This window comes from Salvelinus alpinus, chromosome 9 (assembly GCF_045679555.1).
Source record: "Salvelinus alpinus chromosome 9, SLU_Salpinus.1, whole genome shotgun sequence".
Taxonomy (NCBI): domain Eukaryota; kingdom Metazoa; phylum Chordata; class Actinopteri; order Salmoniformes; family Salmonidae; genus Salvelinus; species Salvelinus alpinus.
In genome coordinates, this window is record NC_092094.1 from 80,613,574 (window position 1) to 80,630,388 (window position 16,815).

The 16,815-nt window shown below is 41.7% G+C and overlaps 1 protein-coding gene across 1 annotated transcript; it reads left to right on the forward strand.

Annotated features, from left to right (window-relative positions):
- Positions 1–327: 327 nt before the first annotated feature.
- LOC139530717 (pre-mRNA-splicing factor syf2-like) lies at positions 328–15,178 on the forward strand. The gene is made up of 7 exons (XM_071327360.1): positions 328–412; positions 817–912; positions 6,704–6,829; positions 7,629–7,746; positions 10,358–10,448; positions 10,957–11,055; positions 14,669–15,178. The coding sequence occupies exons 1-7, from the start codon at positions 395–397 to the stop codon at positions 14,832–14,834; spliced, it is 714 nt and encodes a 237-aa protein (XP_071183461.1). The 5' UTR covers positions 328–394; the 3' UTR covers positions 14,835–15,178.
- Positions 15,179–16,815: the final 1,637 nt, after the last annotated feature.

The window sequence follows — 16,815 nt, forward strand, 5'->3', positions numbered from 1 at the left end:
AGTCACTGTTCTTTGATCCTCAATACTTACAGAACATTTAAAAAAAAAGCTCAGGTTAGTTGTAGTATCTTACCGGAAATAATTCATTAGTAAACCTATCAAAAATATGTGCACATCTGTGGTTGAAGTGGGCTATTCAATTGGGGGAAAGGATCACTTGAAAACTTGTTGACATTTTTGTATCCACCTATCAATGAATTCCTGAATATGTTATTGACACCATGACAATATAGTAGCCCATTGACCCCCCCTTGCATCTAATTAAATCAAATCTAAATAAGCAAAATAATATGAGCTCTTTGATTTTACAATATTTATATGATGACGGTCCTGTTTTGTTCATTGCGTAACATCCGACATTCAGGGTGAAGACTTCCTGACTGCCAGCTCAACGATGGCGTCCTGCGCTGAGGTTGGTGTTTTGACGAATTATAACCTGAAATAATAAAAAGGGGGGGGGGGGTTCATTAGTTTTGACTAAGATATACAGTTACTGAAAATCAAACTGACATTTGAAATATATTAGTGTACCCAATGGAGAACCCATATCAGTACTTCTAATGTCTGTTTACAGTCTCATGGCTAGCGCTAACAGCCGTAGCTAGCTAACTTGCTAGCTTTTCAGACCTTTTCAGTCCCTTTATACCTCTTAGCTAGATGTTTTTCGATTTGCTTTTAACCACTGATGTGTTTGTGGTATGGATTAGCATGGAACTTAGCTAACGTTACCTTGCTGTGTCTTGCCATTGTACCGCGTGGATCCAACATTCGAGTTAGTACTTATGTTAGCTAGCTAATGTTTATGCGATTTATTAGGGATCTGCTTCGGTCAGTTATGAGCCGACCGAAAGTGCTGCATCTCAGAAGAGAGAGGAGAACCTCCGAAAATTCCGGGAACTGCATTTCAAAAGGGTGAGTTTGTTCAAAGGTTCTCCTATTTCAGACACCTTCTAGTAACGTCTTGGCCCATTTAATGGACTAAAGGAGCCTAACGTTTCTCCTTAATAGACCAATAATCTAGCCCAAAAGCCAGCAGATGGCTATATTGAGTTAATTAATCTTACTGTCCAAAGCAAAAGTCAAAGGGAATCTATGCAAATCAAATGTTATTGGTCACATACACGTGTTTAGCAGATGTTATTCCAGGTGTAGCGAAATACTTGTCTTTCTAGCTCCAACAGTGCAGTAATATCTAACAATTCCGCAACAATACACACACATCTAAAGTAAAGGAATGAATTAAGAATATATAAATGTTTGGTCAGCAGCATAGACTAAGATACAGTAGAATAGAAGATGATATATACATATTAGATAAGTCATACAAAATATGTAAACATTATTCAAGTGACTAGTGTTTTATTATTAGTGGCCAGTGATTTTAAAGTCTATGTATATAGGGCAGCAGCCTCTGATGTGCTAGTGATGGCTATTTAACAGTCTGATGGCCTTGAGATAGAAGCTGTTTTTCAGTCTCTCAGTCCCAGCTTTGATGTACCTGTACTGACCTCGCCTTCTGGATGATAGCGGGGTGAACAGGCAGTGGCTCGGGTGGTTGTTGACCTTGATGATCTTTTTGGTCTTCCTGTGACATTACATTTACATTTACATTTAAGTCATTTAGCTGACGCTCTTATCCAGAGCGACTTACAAATTGGAAAGTTCATACATATTCATCCTGGTCCCCCCGTGGGGAATGAACCCACAACCCTGGCGTTGCAAGCGCCATGCTCTACCAACTGAGCCACACGGGACCACAAGGAGACTGCGACATCTCAGTCCCAGCCACTGCCTATTTGCATAAAGTCCAGTGAAGTTCTTTGAGGGCCATCGTGGTATCAGCTTGAGGGTAGAGGTCGACCGATTTAATCGGCATGGCCAATTTTAATTCGGACGACTTTCAAGTTTTCATAACAATCAGTAATCGGCCTTTTTGGACGCCGATTATGGCTAATTACATTGCAATCCACAAGGAGACTGCGTGGCACCTGTTATGCGAGTGCAGCATCAAAAGGACCTTGTGGCTGCAAGGAGCCAAGGTAAGTTGCTAGCTAGCATTAAACTTATAAAAAAAACAATCAATCTTCACTAGTTAACTACACATAGTTGATGATATTACTAGGTTAACTAGCTTGTCCTGCGTTGCATATAATCAATGCGGTGCCTGTTAATTTATTGTTGAATCACAGCCTACTTCGCCAAACAGGTGATGATTTAACAAAAGCACATTCGCGAAAAAAGCACAATCGTTGCACAAATGTAGCTAACCATAAACATCAATGCCATTCTTAAAATCAATATGCAGAAGTATATTTTTTTCAACCTGCATATTTAGTTAAACGAAATTCATGTTAGCAGGCAATATTAACTAGGGAAATTGTCACTTCTTTTGCGTTCAGTGCAAGCAGAGTAGTTTCTGGATTTAAAAAAAATTATAGTTTCTGGATTTGACCATATTAATGACCAAAGCCTTGTATTTATGTGTGTTGATTATATTATCATTAAGTCTATGATTTGATAGAGCAGTCTGACTGAGCGGTGGTAGGCAGCAGCAGGCTCGTAAGCATTCATTCAAACAGCACTTTACTGCGTTTGCCAGCAGCTCTTAGCAATGCTTGAAGCACAGTGCTGTTTATGACTTCGAGCCTATCAACTCCCGAGATTAGGCTGGCAATACTAAAGTGCCTATAATAACATCCAATGGTCAAAGGTATATGAAATACAAATGGTATAGAGAGAAATAGTTGACGTGTCATAATGCCTATAATAACTTGCGGCTGAAGGGGTTCCTTCGTTATATTACTGTTCATGTCTTCCATAGGGAATGTCTTGATCTACTTCAAATAAGGTCTGTGTTTCGTGCAGGCTTAAACCGCCTCAGCGTTTTGATACTCGTGTAAATCTTGCTAGGGTAAGGTTTGTCAACATTTTCATAAATCCACTCTACAAAAAAAATATATCTTTGCTTATATTTAGCCGATATTGATCAGAGTTACCTTGTCCTATGGATATCTACACAGTTACCAAATTGGCAAGGTGGTGTAAGCCTACACGAAGTGAATCTAAAAATATCCTATGGAATTAATGATGGAACCACTTCTCAGATTTTACTGGAAGGTGTCATGGGAATTATGACTCACACTTTGGTAGTCAATTCTTATCGTGCCCGTTATTAAAATAGGATTTCCTGCATATAGAAATTCATTTTTTTTTTCAACATTCATCACAGGTAATCTTAAACTCTAGTTTTATTATTCAAACAGTTGAGAGTATTTGTGTCTCCTAAGCAGACTCGTCAGTATCATTATCACTTCAGAGAGCTGTCTGTGTGCAGTTACATTAACTTTACAGATGGCAGATTAAAGCAAAGCACCAGTGTGGGACTATTACATTGAATTGTCACCAGGGAAAGCAAGGTGTCTTATTTGTGATAAAGATGTAAGCATGGGGTCAGCAACGTCTAAATCAAAAAATATCACTAACCCGTGGAATCACCTTAAGAACACCCATCCAAAAGCCCATAAGGAAGCAATGATGAAAAAAGCAAACGCAAATTCTTCACAAGGAAAAAGTGATACAGACACGTCACAGACATCGCAGGCTGCATTCTTACAACTTGTTAATAAACAAAATGGCAGGACAAAGACCCAAGGGCCAAGAAGATGGATTAAGCAAATATTGAGATTGGCTGGTTGTCAGTGGCATTCACAGTGGTGTCAGATCTTTTTGACCATGTTGAAATACTGGGAAATCCACACAGAACGTGTAGTGCTTGTCCTCAGGGACAGTGGGGCCAACATGGTGAAAGTTATGAGACTGGCAGAGCTTCCAGACTTCATCTTCAGTGCACACACCCTACAGCTTATAATCAAGGATGGACTATCCAGTCAGAGAGCTGTGCTAGACATTATTGCCATGTTGAAGAGCTGTGCAACTCACTTAGCCTCTGTTTGGCCAGTACAGAGTGGTCAGAGGGCCATTCAGGAAGAGCTTGGCCTTCCCAAACACAGCATCATCCAAGCAGTTCAAACTCGCTGGAACTCAACACTACACATGTTGCAGAGGATGTTTGAACAGAGGTGTGCATGGAATGTGTATACAGGTGAATACGGACACATCAGCAGTTTGTCTGCTGCACAGTGGGACATTGTCTCTAACCTAATTGAGACTCTGGCACCTACAGTTGAAGTTGGAAGTTTACATGCACTTAGGTTGGAGTCATTAACTTGTTTTTCAACCACTTCACAAATTTATTGTTAACAAACTATAGTTTTGGCAAGTCGGTTAGGACATCTACTTTGTGCATGACACAAGTAATTTTTCCAACAATTGTTTACAGACAGATTATTTCACTTAATTCACTGTATCACAATTCCAGTGGGTCAGAAGATTACATACACTAAGTTGACTGTGCCTTTAAACAGCTTGGAATATTCCAGAAAATGATGTCATGGCTTTAGAAGCTTCTGATAGGCTAATTGACATCGTTTGAGTCAATTGGAGGTGTACCTGTGGATGTATTTCAAGGACTACCTTCAAACTCAGTGCCTCTTTGCTTGACAAAAGTATCTATATCCATAGTAAAATGAGTCCTATATCGACGTAACCTGAAAGGCCGCTCAGCAAGGAAGAAGCCACTGCTCTGAAACCGCCATTTAAAAAAAAGCCAGACTACGGTTTGCAACTGCACAAGTGGACAAAGATTGTACTTTTTGGAGAAATATCCTCTGGTCTGATGAAACAAAAATATAACTGTTTGGCCATAATGACCATCGTTATGTTTGGAGGAAAAAGGGGGATGCTTGCAAGCCGAAGAACACCATCCCAACCGTGAAGCACGGGGGTGGCAGCATCGTGTTGTGGGGGTGCTTTGCTGCAGGAGGGAATGGTGCACTTCACAAAATAGATGGCCTCATGAGGAAGGAAAATTATGTAGATATATTGAAACAACATCTCAAGACATCAGTCAGGAAGTTAAAGCTTGCTCGCAAATGGGTCTTCCAAATGGACAATGACCCCAAGCATACTTCCAATGTTGTGGCAAAATGGCTTAAGGACAACAAAGTCAAGGTATTGGAGTGGCAATCACAAAGCCCTGACCTCAATCCTGTAGAAAATGTGTGGGCTGAACTGAAAAAGCGTGTGCGAGCAAAGAGGCCTACAAACCTGACTCGGTTACACCAGCTCTGTCAGGAGGAATGGGCCAAAATTCACCCAACTTATTGTGGAAGGCTACCCGAAACATTTGACCCAAGTTAAACAATTTAAAGGCAATGCTACCAAATACTAATTGTGTATGTAAACTTCTGACCCACTGGGAATGTGATGAAAGAAATTAAAGCTGAAAGAAATAATTCTCTCTACTATTCTGACATTTCACACTCTTAAAATAATGTGGTGATCCTAACTGACCTAAGACAGGGAATTTTAACTAGGATTAAATGTCAGGAATTGTGAAAAACTGAGTTTAAATGTATTTGGCTAAGGTGTATGTAAACTTCTGACTTCAACTGTATGGAGGATGTGACACTGGAGATGAGCCACTCCAACTCTACAGCTGCATTGCATCATCCCCAGTGTGCTGATGCTGATACTGTAGCAAGAGGGTTCTTCTACTCAAGGCATCAACTTTACGGAAGACCATGTTGGATAGTCTGACAAGGCGGTTCTCCAAGGCAGAGGAGACAGTGCCTGGGGCTGGCAACTGTCCTGGATCCACGTTACAAGAGCTACGCCTTCACCTCAGGGACAGCACTAGAAAAAGTGCTGTCCCTGAGGAGGCTGAAGGAGGAGTCTGACCTACTAAGGAAACCAAATCCCAGAGCCACAGCAGTTGGGACGAGTGAAGAGGAGGACCCAGATCCAGGTGCAAAGATCGACAGCCTCTACGCTAGAATCCTTGGAAGCCAAGAGGGCAAGGCTGAAGTCCAGTGCAGTTTAGAAATTGAGCTGGAGCGTTACCTCACAGAGCCCGTCATTGACAGAAAGAGCGGCTTGCCTTTGGAGTTGTGGAAGCAGAATGAGGACGGACTTCAATCACTCGCTTCACTGGCAAAGAAGTTTCTCTGTCCTCCACCTTCTTCGGTCCCAGGTGAGAGAGTGTTCAGTGAGATGGGAATCATTTATGATAAGCGGAGGAGCAGACTGCTAGGGGAGCATGCAGACATTGTGAGGTATTGATTGTGAGGTATTCTAGGTCGGGTGAACAAAAGGACTTGAGTTTCTGTATGTTATCACAATCACACCATGAGTAGTTAATCATGAAACATACAACCCCGTCCTTCTTCCCGGAGAGACATTTATTCCTGTCTGCGCAATAAACTGAGAACCCAACTGGCTGTACGGACCCAAAGTATATCCCAAGAGAGCCATGCTTCCGTGAAACAGAGTATATTACAATCCCTGATGTCTCTGTGGAAGGAAATCCTCCCCCTGAGCTCGTCAACATTCCAAAACCATACCGCAAGCAATGAGTTTTAAGGTTCAGAATGAGCATCGGTGCTCATCACAATTTCCCCGGCCAGAACATACTATTGTCAATGGGTACTAAAGGTAGTTAGCGTTTTATGAATGGGTTAGTAACATCTTAGTAGCCTACCCTCATTTGAGCTCACAAGTAGCTTGAGTTTATATGGTATAGCTTGGATCTGTGTTCTTTGTATTCAAGTTCTGGAATTTATGTATTTTGTGGTATCTGTTGCAGAATGAAGCACGCAAGCTCAATCACAAGGAGGTTGTGGAGGAGGACAAGAGACTGAAGCTTCCAACTAACTGGGAGGCTAAGAAAGCCCGTCTGGAGTGGGAACTCATGACCGATGAAAAGAAAAAGGTCTTTATCAACGTACATAGTTAACTGCTATGCATGAAGGGAAATTTCACCGAGGGTGACTTTGGGTTTGTTTTGATCATGTCTGAGGCATTTCGAGGTCAGTGAGATGTTTCACACACAATTGGCCACAAAGAAGGCAGGTCGCCGAACGGTACACCAATGATTGATATGTAGTCCTGCTTTGTGGCATTTCGCGAAGCATCTGTTATACCGATCATACTATACGTTTGTCGGCATGTAGATATGGTTGTCCTTGTTCGATAGAGCCATTGGACGTCTTTCAGCGACGTTCTGATCGGCAGATTCATTGCTAGATATACAAGGTGACACATTTCTTTGCAGCTTTTAAAAGACTACAGCTCGAGGGGGGGTGGAGTGGGGTGGAGCTTACTGCTCTGGCACCATTGTGCATTCACTATGAATGCTGGACCTTCTGGTTCACAATGAGCAGACAAATACACGGGAAGTCGAAACTTGCTGATTCTAACGGTGAAATGAAGATGCGTGTTTTATCTTGCGGGGAGATTTTTGATGTTTATGACACAACGTAATATTGTTAATGTAGTAATGACTATATACAGTGGCAGAGCTAAGGTGAAATAATTATCACAGACACTGCTTGTTGGATGAACAGTAAAATGTTTTTTTGTTGGCTGGTCAAAAAGATGTCATAAGTCCTGCAAGTTATGTACCTTAGGATAATAGATTAGTCATGTTATAAGTTTATCTAGTAATTGTATGTATGTAGTATGTACTCTGTTGTTGTTTAGTGACTTGGTGTGTTTCTGTGTGATTTCAGGAGTGTGCGGCCAAAGGGGAGGACTATGACAGGGTGAAACTGCTAGAGATCAGTGCTGAGGATGCTGAGCGGTGGGAGAGAAAGAAGAAGAAGAAAAACCCTGACCCAGGATTCTCAGGTGAGAGATAGGACTCCTTTACTGAGCGAACAGGACTTCAATCCCTCAGCTGGTCACCTTTCCTGAACAAGAAAAACTCTGGTCCCTAGTTATAGGCTATTATTTATATATATACAGTGGGGAGAACAAGTATTTGATACACTGCCAATTTTGCAGGTTTTCCTACTTACAAAGCATGTAGAGGGCTGTAATTTTTATCATAGGTACACTTCAACTGTGAGAGACGGAATCTAAAACAAAAATCCAGAAAATCACATTGTATGATTTTTAAGTAATTAATTTGCATTTTATTGCATGACATAAGTATTTGATCACCTACCAACCAGTAAGAATTCCGGCTCTCACAGACCTCTTAGTTTTTCTTTAAGAAGCCCTCCTGTTCTCCACTCATTACCTGTATTAACTGCACCTGTTTGAACTCGTTACCTGTATAAAAGACACCTGTCCACACACTCAATCAAACAGACTCCAACCTCTCCACAATGGCCAAGACCAGAGAGCTGTGTAAGGACATCAGGGATAAAAATGTAGACCTGCACATGGCTGGGATGGGCTACAGGACAATAGGCAAGCAGCTTGGTGAGAAGGCAACAACTGTTGGCGCAATTATTAGAAAATGGAAGAAGTTCAAGATGACGGTCAATCATCCTCGGTCTGGGGCTCCATGCAAGATCTCACCTCGTGGGGCATCAATGATCATGAGGAAGGTGAGGGATCAGCCCAGAACTACACGGCAGGACCTGGTCAATGACCTGAAGAGAGCTGGGACCACAGTCTCAAAGAAAACCATTAGCAACACACTACGCCGTCATGGATTAAAATCCTGCAGCGCACGCAAGGTCCCCCTGCTCAAGCCAGCGCATGTCCAGGCCCGTCTGAAGTTTGCCAATGACCATCTGGATGATCCAGAGGAGGAATGGGAGAAGGTCATGTGGTCTGATGAGACAGAAATAGAGCTTTTTGGTCTAAACTGCACTCGCCGTGTTTGGAGGAAGAAGAAGGATGAGTACAACCCCAAGAACACCATCCCAACCGTGAAGCATGGAGGTGGAAACATCATTCTTTGGGGATGCTTTTCTGCAAAGGGGACAGGACGACTGCACCGTATTGAGGGGAGGATGGATGGGGCCATGTATCGCGAGATCTTGGCCAACAACCTCCTTCCCTTAGTAAGAGCATTGAAGATGGGTCGTGGCTGGGTCTTCCAGCATGACAACGACACAAAGCACACAGCCATGGCAACTAAGGAGTGGCTCCGTAAGAAGCATCTCAAGGTCCTGGAGTGGCCTAGCCAGTCTCCAGACCTGAACCCAATAGAAAATCTTTGGATGGAGCTGAAACTCCGTATTGCCCAGCGACAGCCCCGAAACCTGAAGGATCTGGAGAAGATCTGTAGGGAGGAGTGGGCCAAAATCCCTGCTGCAGTGTGTGCAAACCTAGTCAAGAACTACAGGAAACGTATGATCTCTGTAATTGCAAACAAAGGTTTCTGTACCAAATATTAAGTTCTGCTTTTCTGATGTATCAAATACTTATGTCATGCAATAAAATGCAAATTAATTACTTAAAAATCATACAATGTGATTTTCTGGATTTTTGTTTTAGATTCCGTCTCTCATAGTTGAAGTGTACCTATGATAAAAATTACAGACCTCTACATGCTTTGTAAGTAGGAAAACCTGCAAAATCGGCAGTGTATCAAATACTTGTTCTCCCCACTGTATATATATATATATATATATATATTATACTGAACAAAAATATAAACGCAACATGCAAAGTGTTGGTTTCATGAGCAAAAAAAAATTGCAGACATTTCCATACGCATAAAAAGCTTATTTCTCAAAAAAAGAATGGGCACATATTTGTTTACATCACTGTTAGTGAGTTTTTGTCCTTTGCCACGAAAATCCAACCACCTGACAGGTGTGGCATATCAAGATGCTGATTAAACAGCATGATCATTACACAGGTGCACCTTAAAAGGGGACAATAAAAGGCCGCTTTAAAATGTGCAGTTGTCACACAACACAATGACACAGATGTTTTGAGGGCCATTCAATCGTGGGCTTGGAGAACACCTATCAGTATGTCGTGCTGTACATCCTCAATCTTTTTTTATTTTTATCAAGCTATCGCCTAAAATAAGATTTACCTCTGGAGAAACAAGTGGGAAAGAGTGACTTTTTAATGTTGTTCTGTAGAGCCTGGTTGTTTGTAAAGACCTCAGCTCCACAAAGACCAGCCTTTAAGGCAGTACAGAAATTAGATTGCGGGATAGGGCTACTGGACGTGGTACAGTCACTCCACCGCAGTGCAGCCCTGTACAGAGCAATTCTGGGTGCGTGTAAAGACCCCTTGGGATAAATAATTTTTAACTGCCTCCAATTTAATTTGCCAAAAAGGATCGCTGCGTTCCCCAAATATGGCTGCCATCTGTTGCATCAAAACGTCTCTGAATTAAACCTCTGGGGAGAGAATTATCACCAGAGGGGCTTGAAAGGGCCTCATCTCCCTTAACCAGACGCAGGTTTTGTCGCAGGGCTTTGCGCCTGCTTGAAGTTAGTTCCGGTAATTATACCCCCTCTTGTTTGCTGCCATTGGCCCGCAGGTTACGCAGAGGCCCAGCTGCGACAGTACCAGCGCCTCACCAAGCAGATCAAACCAGACATGGATGGCTACGAGAGGCAGCGAGAGCAGTGGTGAGTTGGAGCCTCCTCATAAAACGCCTCTCTTCCTTTTCCATTACTGAGTGTTTCAGAGAAGACCGTATTTCCCCCATTAAAATGAGTAGCATGACATATTTTTTTTTCGTTGGCCTTAAGCTTTCAGTTATTTTAGATAATCGATGCTGCCATCCCAGTTTTCACAGATCAGCGTGCCCCTCTCCTGCTCCTGGGTTCGTTTTGACATAGCCACAGACTCAGTCATTTCATGTCTTGAAAGCGTCAATGTGAGGCAAACGCTCGAGAGGAACGGTATGGTTATAGTTATGGTGGGCTTTCTTGATCAGCCAAAGATGAGTTCAGTACCCACAGGTTTTTCCCCTTAATGGCTGCCACATGTGGAGCTGTGAAGGGTGAACTACACTACAGCATAATGTTCCCAGTCATAGAGATGACTGGTATTCAGTTTGGAGAGATGGATGGCGTAGAGGAGGATCATTATAATGCCTATTATGTTAACTGACTCTCCTGTTCTGTCTCACAGCGGTGAGGATTTCCACCCCACATCCAACAGTCTGATCCATGGGACCCACGTCCCTTCCAAGGAGGGCATCGACCGCATGGTGGAGGATGTGGAGAAACAGTAAGCGTAACACAGACTAAGATCCTATCCCCTTCTGACCTTGCATTCAACGCACTGGAGTCCAAAACAAGAATGAGAGCCCTTCGTGAATGGGGCAGGCAGACCTTTGCGTGCATGAAACCTGCGGCATATCTAATACCTACTGAATAAGCCCCAGTGTTAAGCCTGATGGGGCTGGCTGATAAGGCTGTTAAGGTATCTCCCGCTGGGAAGGTGCTGGAAAAGTCTTGTCTCTCTCACTTTCTATCTTCGTGGGGGACTGGGAGTGTCCTAGTTAATGAGCTCTCATCTCTGATTTTCAGTTGGCCGGATAGGCTGTCAGAAGAATGCATTTGCCCAATTCATTAATGCATGGCGTGCCTTTTGAAAGAATGGGCATGGAATAGACCAGTCAAGCTGCACACTGGACCTTCCATACCAGCTAAGGTCACAGGGGTTATAGTTCTCCATCAATGCGATGGATTTCTGTCATATGGGTCCTGGAGATATCATGGATTTGGAGATAGTTTGGAAATGACTAGTGCTGAGCGATTAACCAAAATGTTGGTTATTTTTTAAACAACTAATTGACCGATGTCGGTAAAATAATTTTGAATTCCATTTTGTTCGCGTTTTTTTCTGAGAGCTCAATGTGCAGTTTCTGTAGAGATGAATCAAGCCTGAACTGTGCAATGTAAGGGAAAGAGGGATACCTAGTCAGTTGTACAACTGATTGCAATCAACTGAAATGTAGTAGGGAGTTGTAGTTTCCAAAAGGCCAATATTCTACATAGTTTAGCGCAGTAAACGTGGTAGTTAACAACAATGACCATAATTCATTGCGCGCCCGCTTAAACTTGTCCGGGTCTGTGAGGCGTAGTCTGAGAGAATGAGAGAATACATGATCTAAGTGATTGATAGTTGGTATTCAGCAGTCATAAAAGTATGCCTTGTTTAATTTGAAGCACTACTAAAATAGTGATTTTTGTCAGACAGAATAGGCAGCAGCTCTATAGAGATGACTTGGAATGAAATAATAAAGCCATGTGAATAAATGATGGTTAATAAGTGACGAGCATTAATGGCCAGTCACTACCATCATGGGACTTTTATTGTTTTATCGAAAACTGTGATTCCTTTTTTTATTTTTTTTTATATCGAACCGACCTCAAAAAGCAATAACCGCTCGGCATTAGAAATGACCCAGCCTAATACAGAAGCATGTCTGTTCTACGAAATATGTCCTCTGAACTGACATGCGTGATTGTTGCAGACACTCCGATGTTCAGATGAAGGGAGTAGTCCCTAACAGTAGTCTATAAGACACAGAGCCCAACTCAAACGGCGGTGTCTAGCCTACTACTGATACTGCTGGCAAAGTCATGCAAAGCCTCTACTTTATCACTCAGGATGAAATCAAACAACCCCATAGTAGAATAGTTGACCTATTTACCTAGTCAGCTTGTTGCGTGTTCTATATGAGATAAATATTTATTTTGAGGCGCATTGAAGTTGCGAAGAGCCATCGGGAGGGAAATGTTTTCTGACAAGCAGTCAATGCACAACTATTCTTAATACAATTACAGGAAAACACTTTTGAAAGCAGTTTTGGCTTTTGTTAAAAAAGAGGGGGGTCCCAGTTTTATTTCTTTACTCTTTCGATAGACTGGTTGGTTGTTTAGCAACAAAACCGACGCGTGTGCAACTCTGGGGCAAAACAGATGGGGTTGGCTTGGATTGTTGACATGTTTATTGAAAACATAAATACATTTGCACAATGAGCACTTTTTGTCTCCCAACTACATTGTAACAATTGTTGTTTAGCTTGTGAATTTCAACCATATTAGCATAGACATGACATCAGTCAAAACACCTCAAAACAAGACATGGTATCAAGAACAATATAAAACTAGCTGAAACGAGTCACCTACGATTCCCCAGATGGCAGTGTCTTGTCATTGTTGCTAGCAATCTGGCCACACGGCCTTCTGCCCCATTTGAAGCTTGCGTTGTCATCTAATCCGTCTATTGCGCGAGAGGCATTGATTTACAAATGCAGTTACAACCGGAGTTTCAAGCATGGTTTAGGTGCAGCTGTGCAACAGAGCTCTTAAAGGGGCAATGGCATCTTATAAGGTCAATAAAATAATTATTCATAATAATAATAATCAGGATGTTATGTCCAATGTGGCAGCGGTGGGAAAATGTACACAATTGTCATACTTGAGTGACAGTATAGATACCTTAATAGAAAATGACTCGAGTGAAAGTCACCAAGTAAAATACTACTTGAGTAAAAGTATTTGGTTTGAAATATACTTAAGTATCAAAAGTAAATGTGATTGCTAAAATATACTAAAGTATTGAAAGTAAAAGTATAAATAATTTAAAATTCCCTATATTACGCACACTCCAACACTCAGACATAATTTGCAAACAAAGTTTGTTTAGTGAGTCTGCCAGATCCGAGGCAGTAGGGATGACCAGGGATGTTCTCTTGATAAGTGCAATAATTGGACCTCTTTCCTGTCCTGCTAAGCATTCAAAATGTACTTTTGGGTGTCAGAAAATGTATGATGTTAAAGTACATTTTCTTTTGGAATGTAGTGAAGTAAAAGTTGTCAAAAATATAAATAGTAAAGTACAGATACCCCCAAAAACTACTTATGTAGTACTTTAAAGTATTTTTACTTAAGTACTTTACACCACTGCACTGTGGTAACTGCAGATGGACAAACCCCATGCTTCAGCCTATGTACATTTTATAGCCACTATGCTGCATCAGTCAGGATACAGGTGATGATGCTTATTGGCTATATGCCTGTTCCAATATGTTAACATAATTTTTTTTACATGTTAACCAATATGTTATTGGGCTCTTTTCTGGGGGTGGAAATTGTATTTTAGATGGTGTCATTTTATTTCATTTTGGAGTAGAATTTCCTTTTAAAAAGTCACCAGAACTGAGCTTCTCAGTTCTCCTACATAAAAATGATATTGGGGAGGACCCCGGGCCACCTAAGCAAGGGGACTGGAACTGGTCGAAGTCATACTGTACAAAATGATCCTCTTTCCTTAAAAGCATGATGGTCATTACTTTCTGACATGAAATGGGGGGCTAACTTGGCCCCAGTCAATCTGAAATTGACGTAGGTTTCAGTCATTATTATATATTTTTTTGCTTTAACCCCTACACACCTGACCAGCATATTCCTTGCCCTAGTGTCCCTGGGTTACATTAGACCTCATTCTCTCCTCTCTCAGCACCCAGCTATATTTAGGGCGGCCTTGTGTTAGTGATGCTCCTGTGAGAGATGAGACTGGGCTGCCAGGGCATGACGCACATCTCTGCTTAGAAGACACTAACTAAAGGCTGTGAGTTAGCGAATTGACTCTGTGTGTGCCTGTGTGTTCGAGTAGAAGAGTAAGGTTGTTCATTGGTGCTTTGGCATATGAACGTGTACCGTCTTTGTTTAGGGATTGTTGCTTTTGTGTGATGGTGAGTCATTCTGGAGAGACTGGATTTTAAGTAACTGAATGAGGTTTTTCTACTATGATTGTTGTCCTTTTGGTTTGTAAGTTGTTTGTGTGTCCTTTTGGTTTCTTGACACTGATCCTTTGCTGTTCTTCACAGGATCGAGAAGCGGGCCAAATACAGCCGGCGTAGGGCCTACAACGATGACGCAGACATTGACTACATCAACGAGAGGAACGCCAAGTTCAACAAGAAGGCAGAGCGGTTCTATGGCAAATACACAGCTGAGATCAAGCAGAATCTGGAGAGAGGCACAGCAGTCTAACTGGACTGGTCATTGTAATGGACACTTCCATTTCCTCTGCTTTGTTGTAACTGAAGCCCATAATTATTCGCTGGTTACAGGACTGGTCATGTACGTAGAAACCCAAATTGTTGTCCCTATGCTTACGTCTCTAGGATCAAGTTTGTATTTTGACGCTGACATTTCTTTAGAGGCATTTTATATTTAAATATGTGTTTCTGTATTGTTACTATAATCCTTTTGCTCAGTGGGAATGGTTAAGTGCAACCTGAATGATCTTATAATGCTATTCCTGCCTTTCTGTCAGTGTTTGTATCGTATGTATGACCATGCATTTTCTTTAAATAAAACATCTTTGTTATCTAGCTATGTGTAAGTGTTGGCCTTGGTTTGTTGCGTGCGGTCTGGGCTGGATGGGGGGGCTTGTCATGAGCGTGAGAACAGAACACTTATTCTCTGTGTTTTATGCCAGCAGAAGAATGTGTTAGTAAGTGCACGAGGAGATAAATTAAATTGAATTGCTTAATTGTTTATCGACCACATCTCTGTTAAGCCGACTGCCCCCAAGCAGAATGATATGAGCTAGGAGAGACTTGTGACCTAAGATGAGATCAAAGACCGTAAACAGATTCCCATGCTATCCTCACCCATCCCCCCTGATTTAATTTTCTCTCATATTCTGAATCAATGTGTCCTCTATGGGTTAATAGAAAACACGATGTGGGGGTCCTACAAACACATTGAAAGGGATTTGATCCTCCTAATTTGAATCAGACATCTGAGTAATGTTTCTTCTGCATTAATGAATGTGTTCTGAATGAGCCTCATGGGGTATGTAAATAAGATGGGGAATGGGGGGTTTCAAAGGCTAGCATGCAAGAAAATAGTGACAAGTTGTTTATGATTTCCTGGTAGATGAGGACGGAGTGTGTGTGTGTGTGGGAGGGTATACAAATCACATCTTTGACATTTCTCTGCAGAGTTGTAGGGGTCTGGTTTGGTTCTAAGGTGAGGGTTGTTTCTATTGGATTGGCTGATCAGCCTGAGGATATTGGCTGAAGATGATGTAAAGGAAAGAAACACTACAAAACATTAACGATCAGCTTACAGTTTAGATTATATGACGATGATGGTGCTTTGACATTTTGCTTCATGGAGGGACAACTTTGGCAATTATCTTTAGTGTTCCTAAATTGGCAGCACCATTAATTTATAGATATTTCCTCTCCCTGTTCACTATTGGGCCTATCCACAATCATGTGCCTGATGGGTAGGCGTTGACCAACAGCGCTACGGTTTCATGTCTTTTCATCAGAGAGACCACATGAAATAACTTTTCCCTCAGTACAATGAGAAGAGAGTGACAGGTTAGCCAAACGGCTGTTGTTGGAAATTATTCTCTTTGGAGATTAATTAGATGAGAGCGTGTATAAATTGGAAACCTGTTACACAGTGATAGATAACTCAATTGTTAATGACAATCTAATTCATGTGATTCACCCAAATAGATGCTTGGTATCCCTGGTATTAGGATAAATTAAACATCAAATAAAGTTTGCCTGCGAGGGACGACTTGTAGCATTTTTCTCAGGCCAAACTGAAAAGGCATTCTGTGTTCCACACACAATGGAATCCTTTATGCCCTCTGTAAACACTAGGTTTTTTCTCTCCTAAAGATGTGTCAAGACTCTTTTGTGTTATTGCCAGAATGTTCCTGATTTAGAGACTGCAGCTCCCTTGTGGCCAGATCATACAAGCAGAGGAGAGAGGAAAATACTCTCATGTCATGTAAGAAGACAGGAGGGAAAAAATCTGTCCTGAGGTGTGACTGATTACATTACTCCTGTCTGAGCACTTGCTAGTGATGCAGAAATGAATGCTCATAAAAGTAATGATATAAGAAAATCATTGTGTGTGATGAAACTTCTAGACACACAAGGATGACAAAGCAGACCTGCCTTTCCTCCTCCCCATCTGTTTGCGACAATTCTCAATGCCATTG

Coding starts and splice junctions, on each gene's coding strand:
- LOC139530717 (XM_071327360.1), top strand. Junction 913..6,703: donor GGGAACTGCATTTCAAAAGG/GTGAGTTTGTTC, acceptor TATCTGTTGCAG/AATGAAGCACGCAAGCTCAA. Junction 10,449..10,956: donor GAGAGGCAGCGAGAGCAGTG/GTGAGTTGGAGC, acceptor TCTGTCTCACAG/CGGTGAGGATTTCCACCCCA.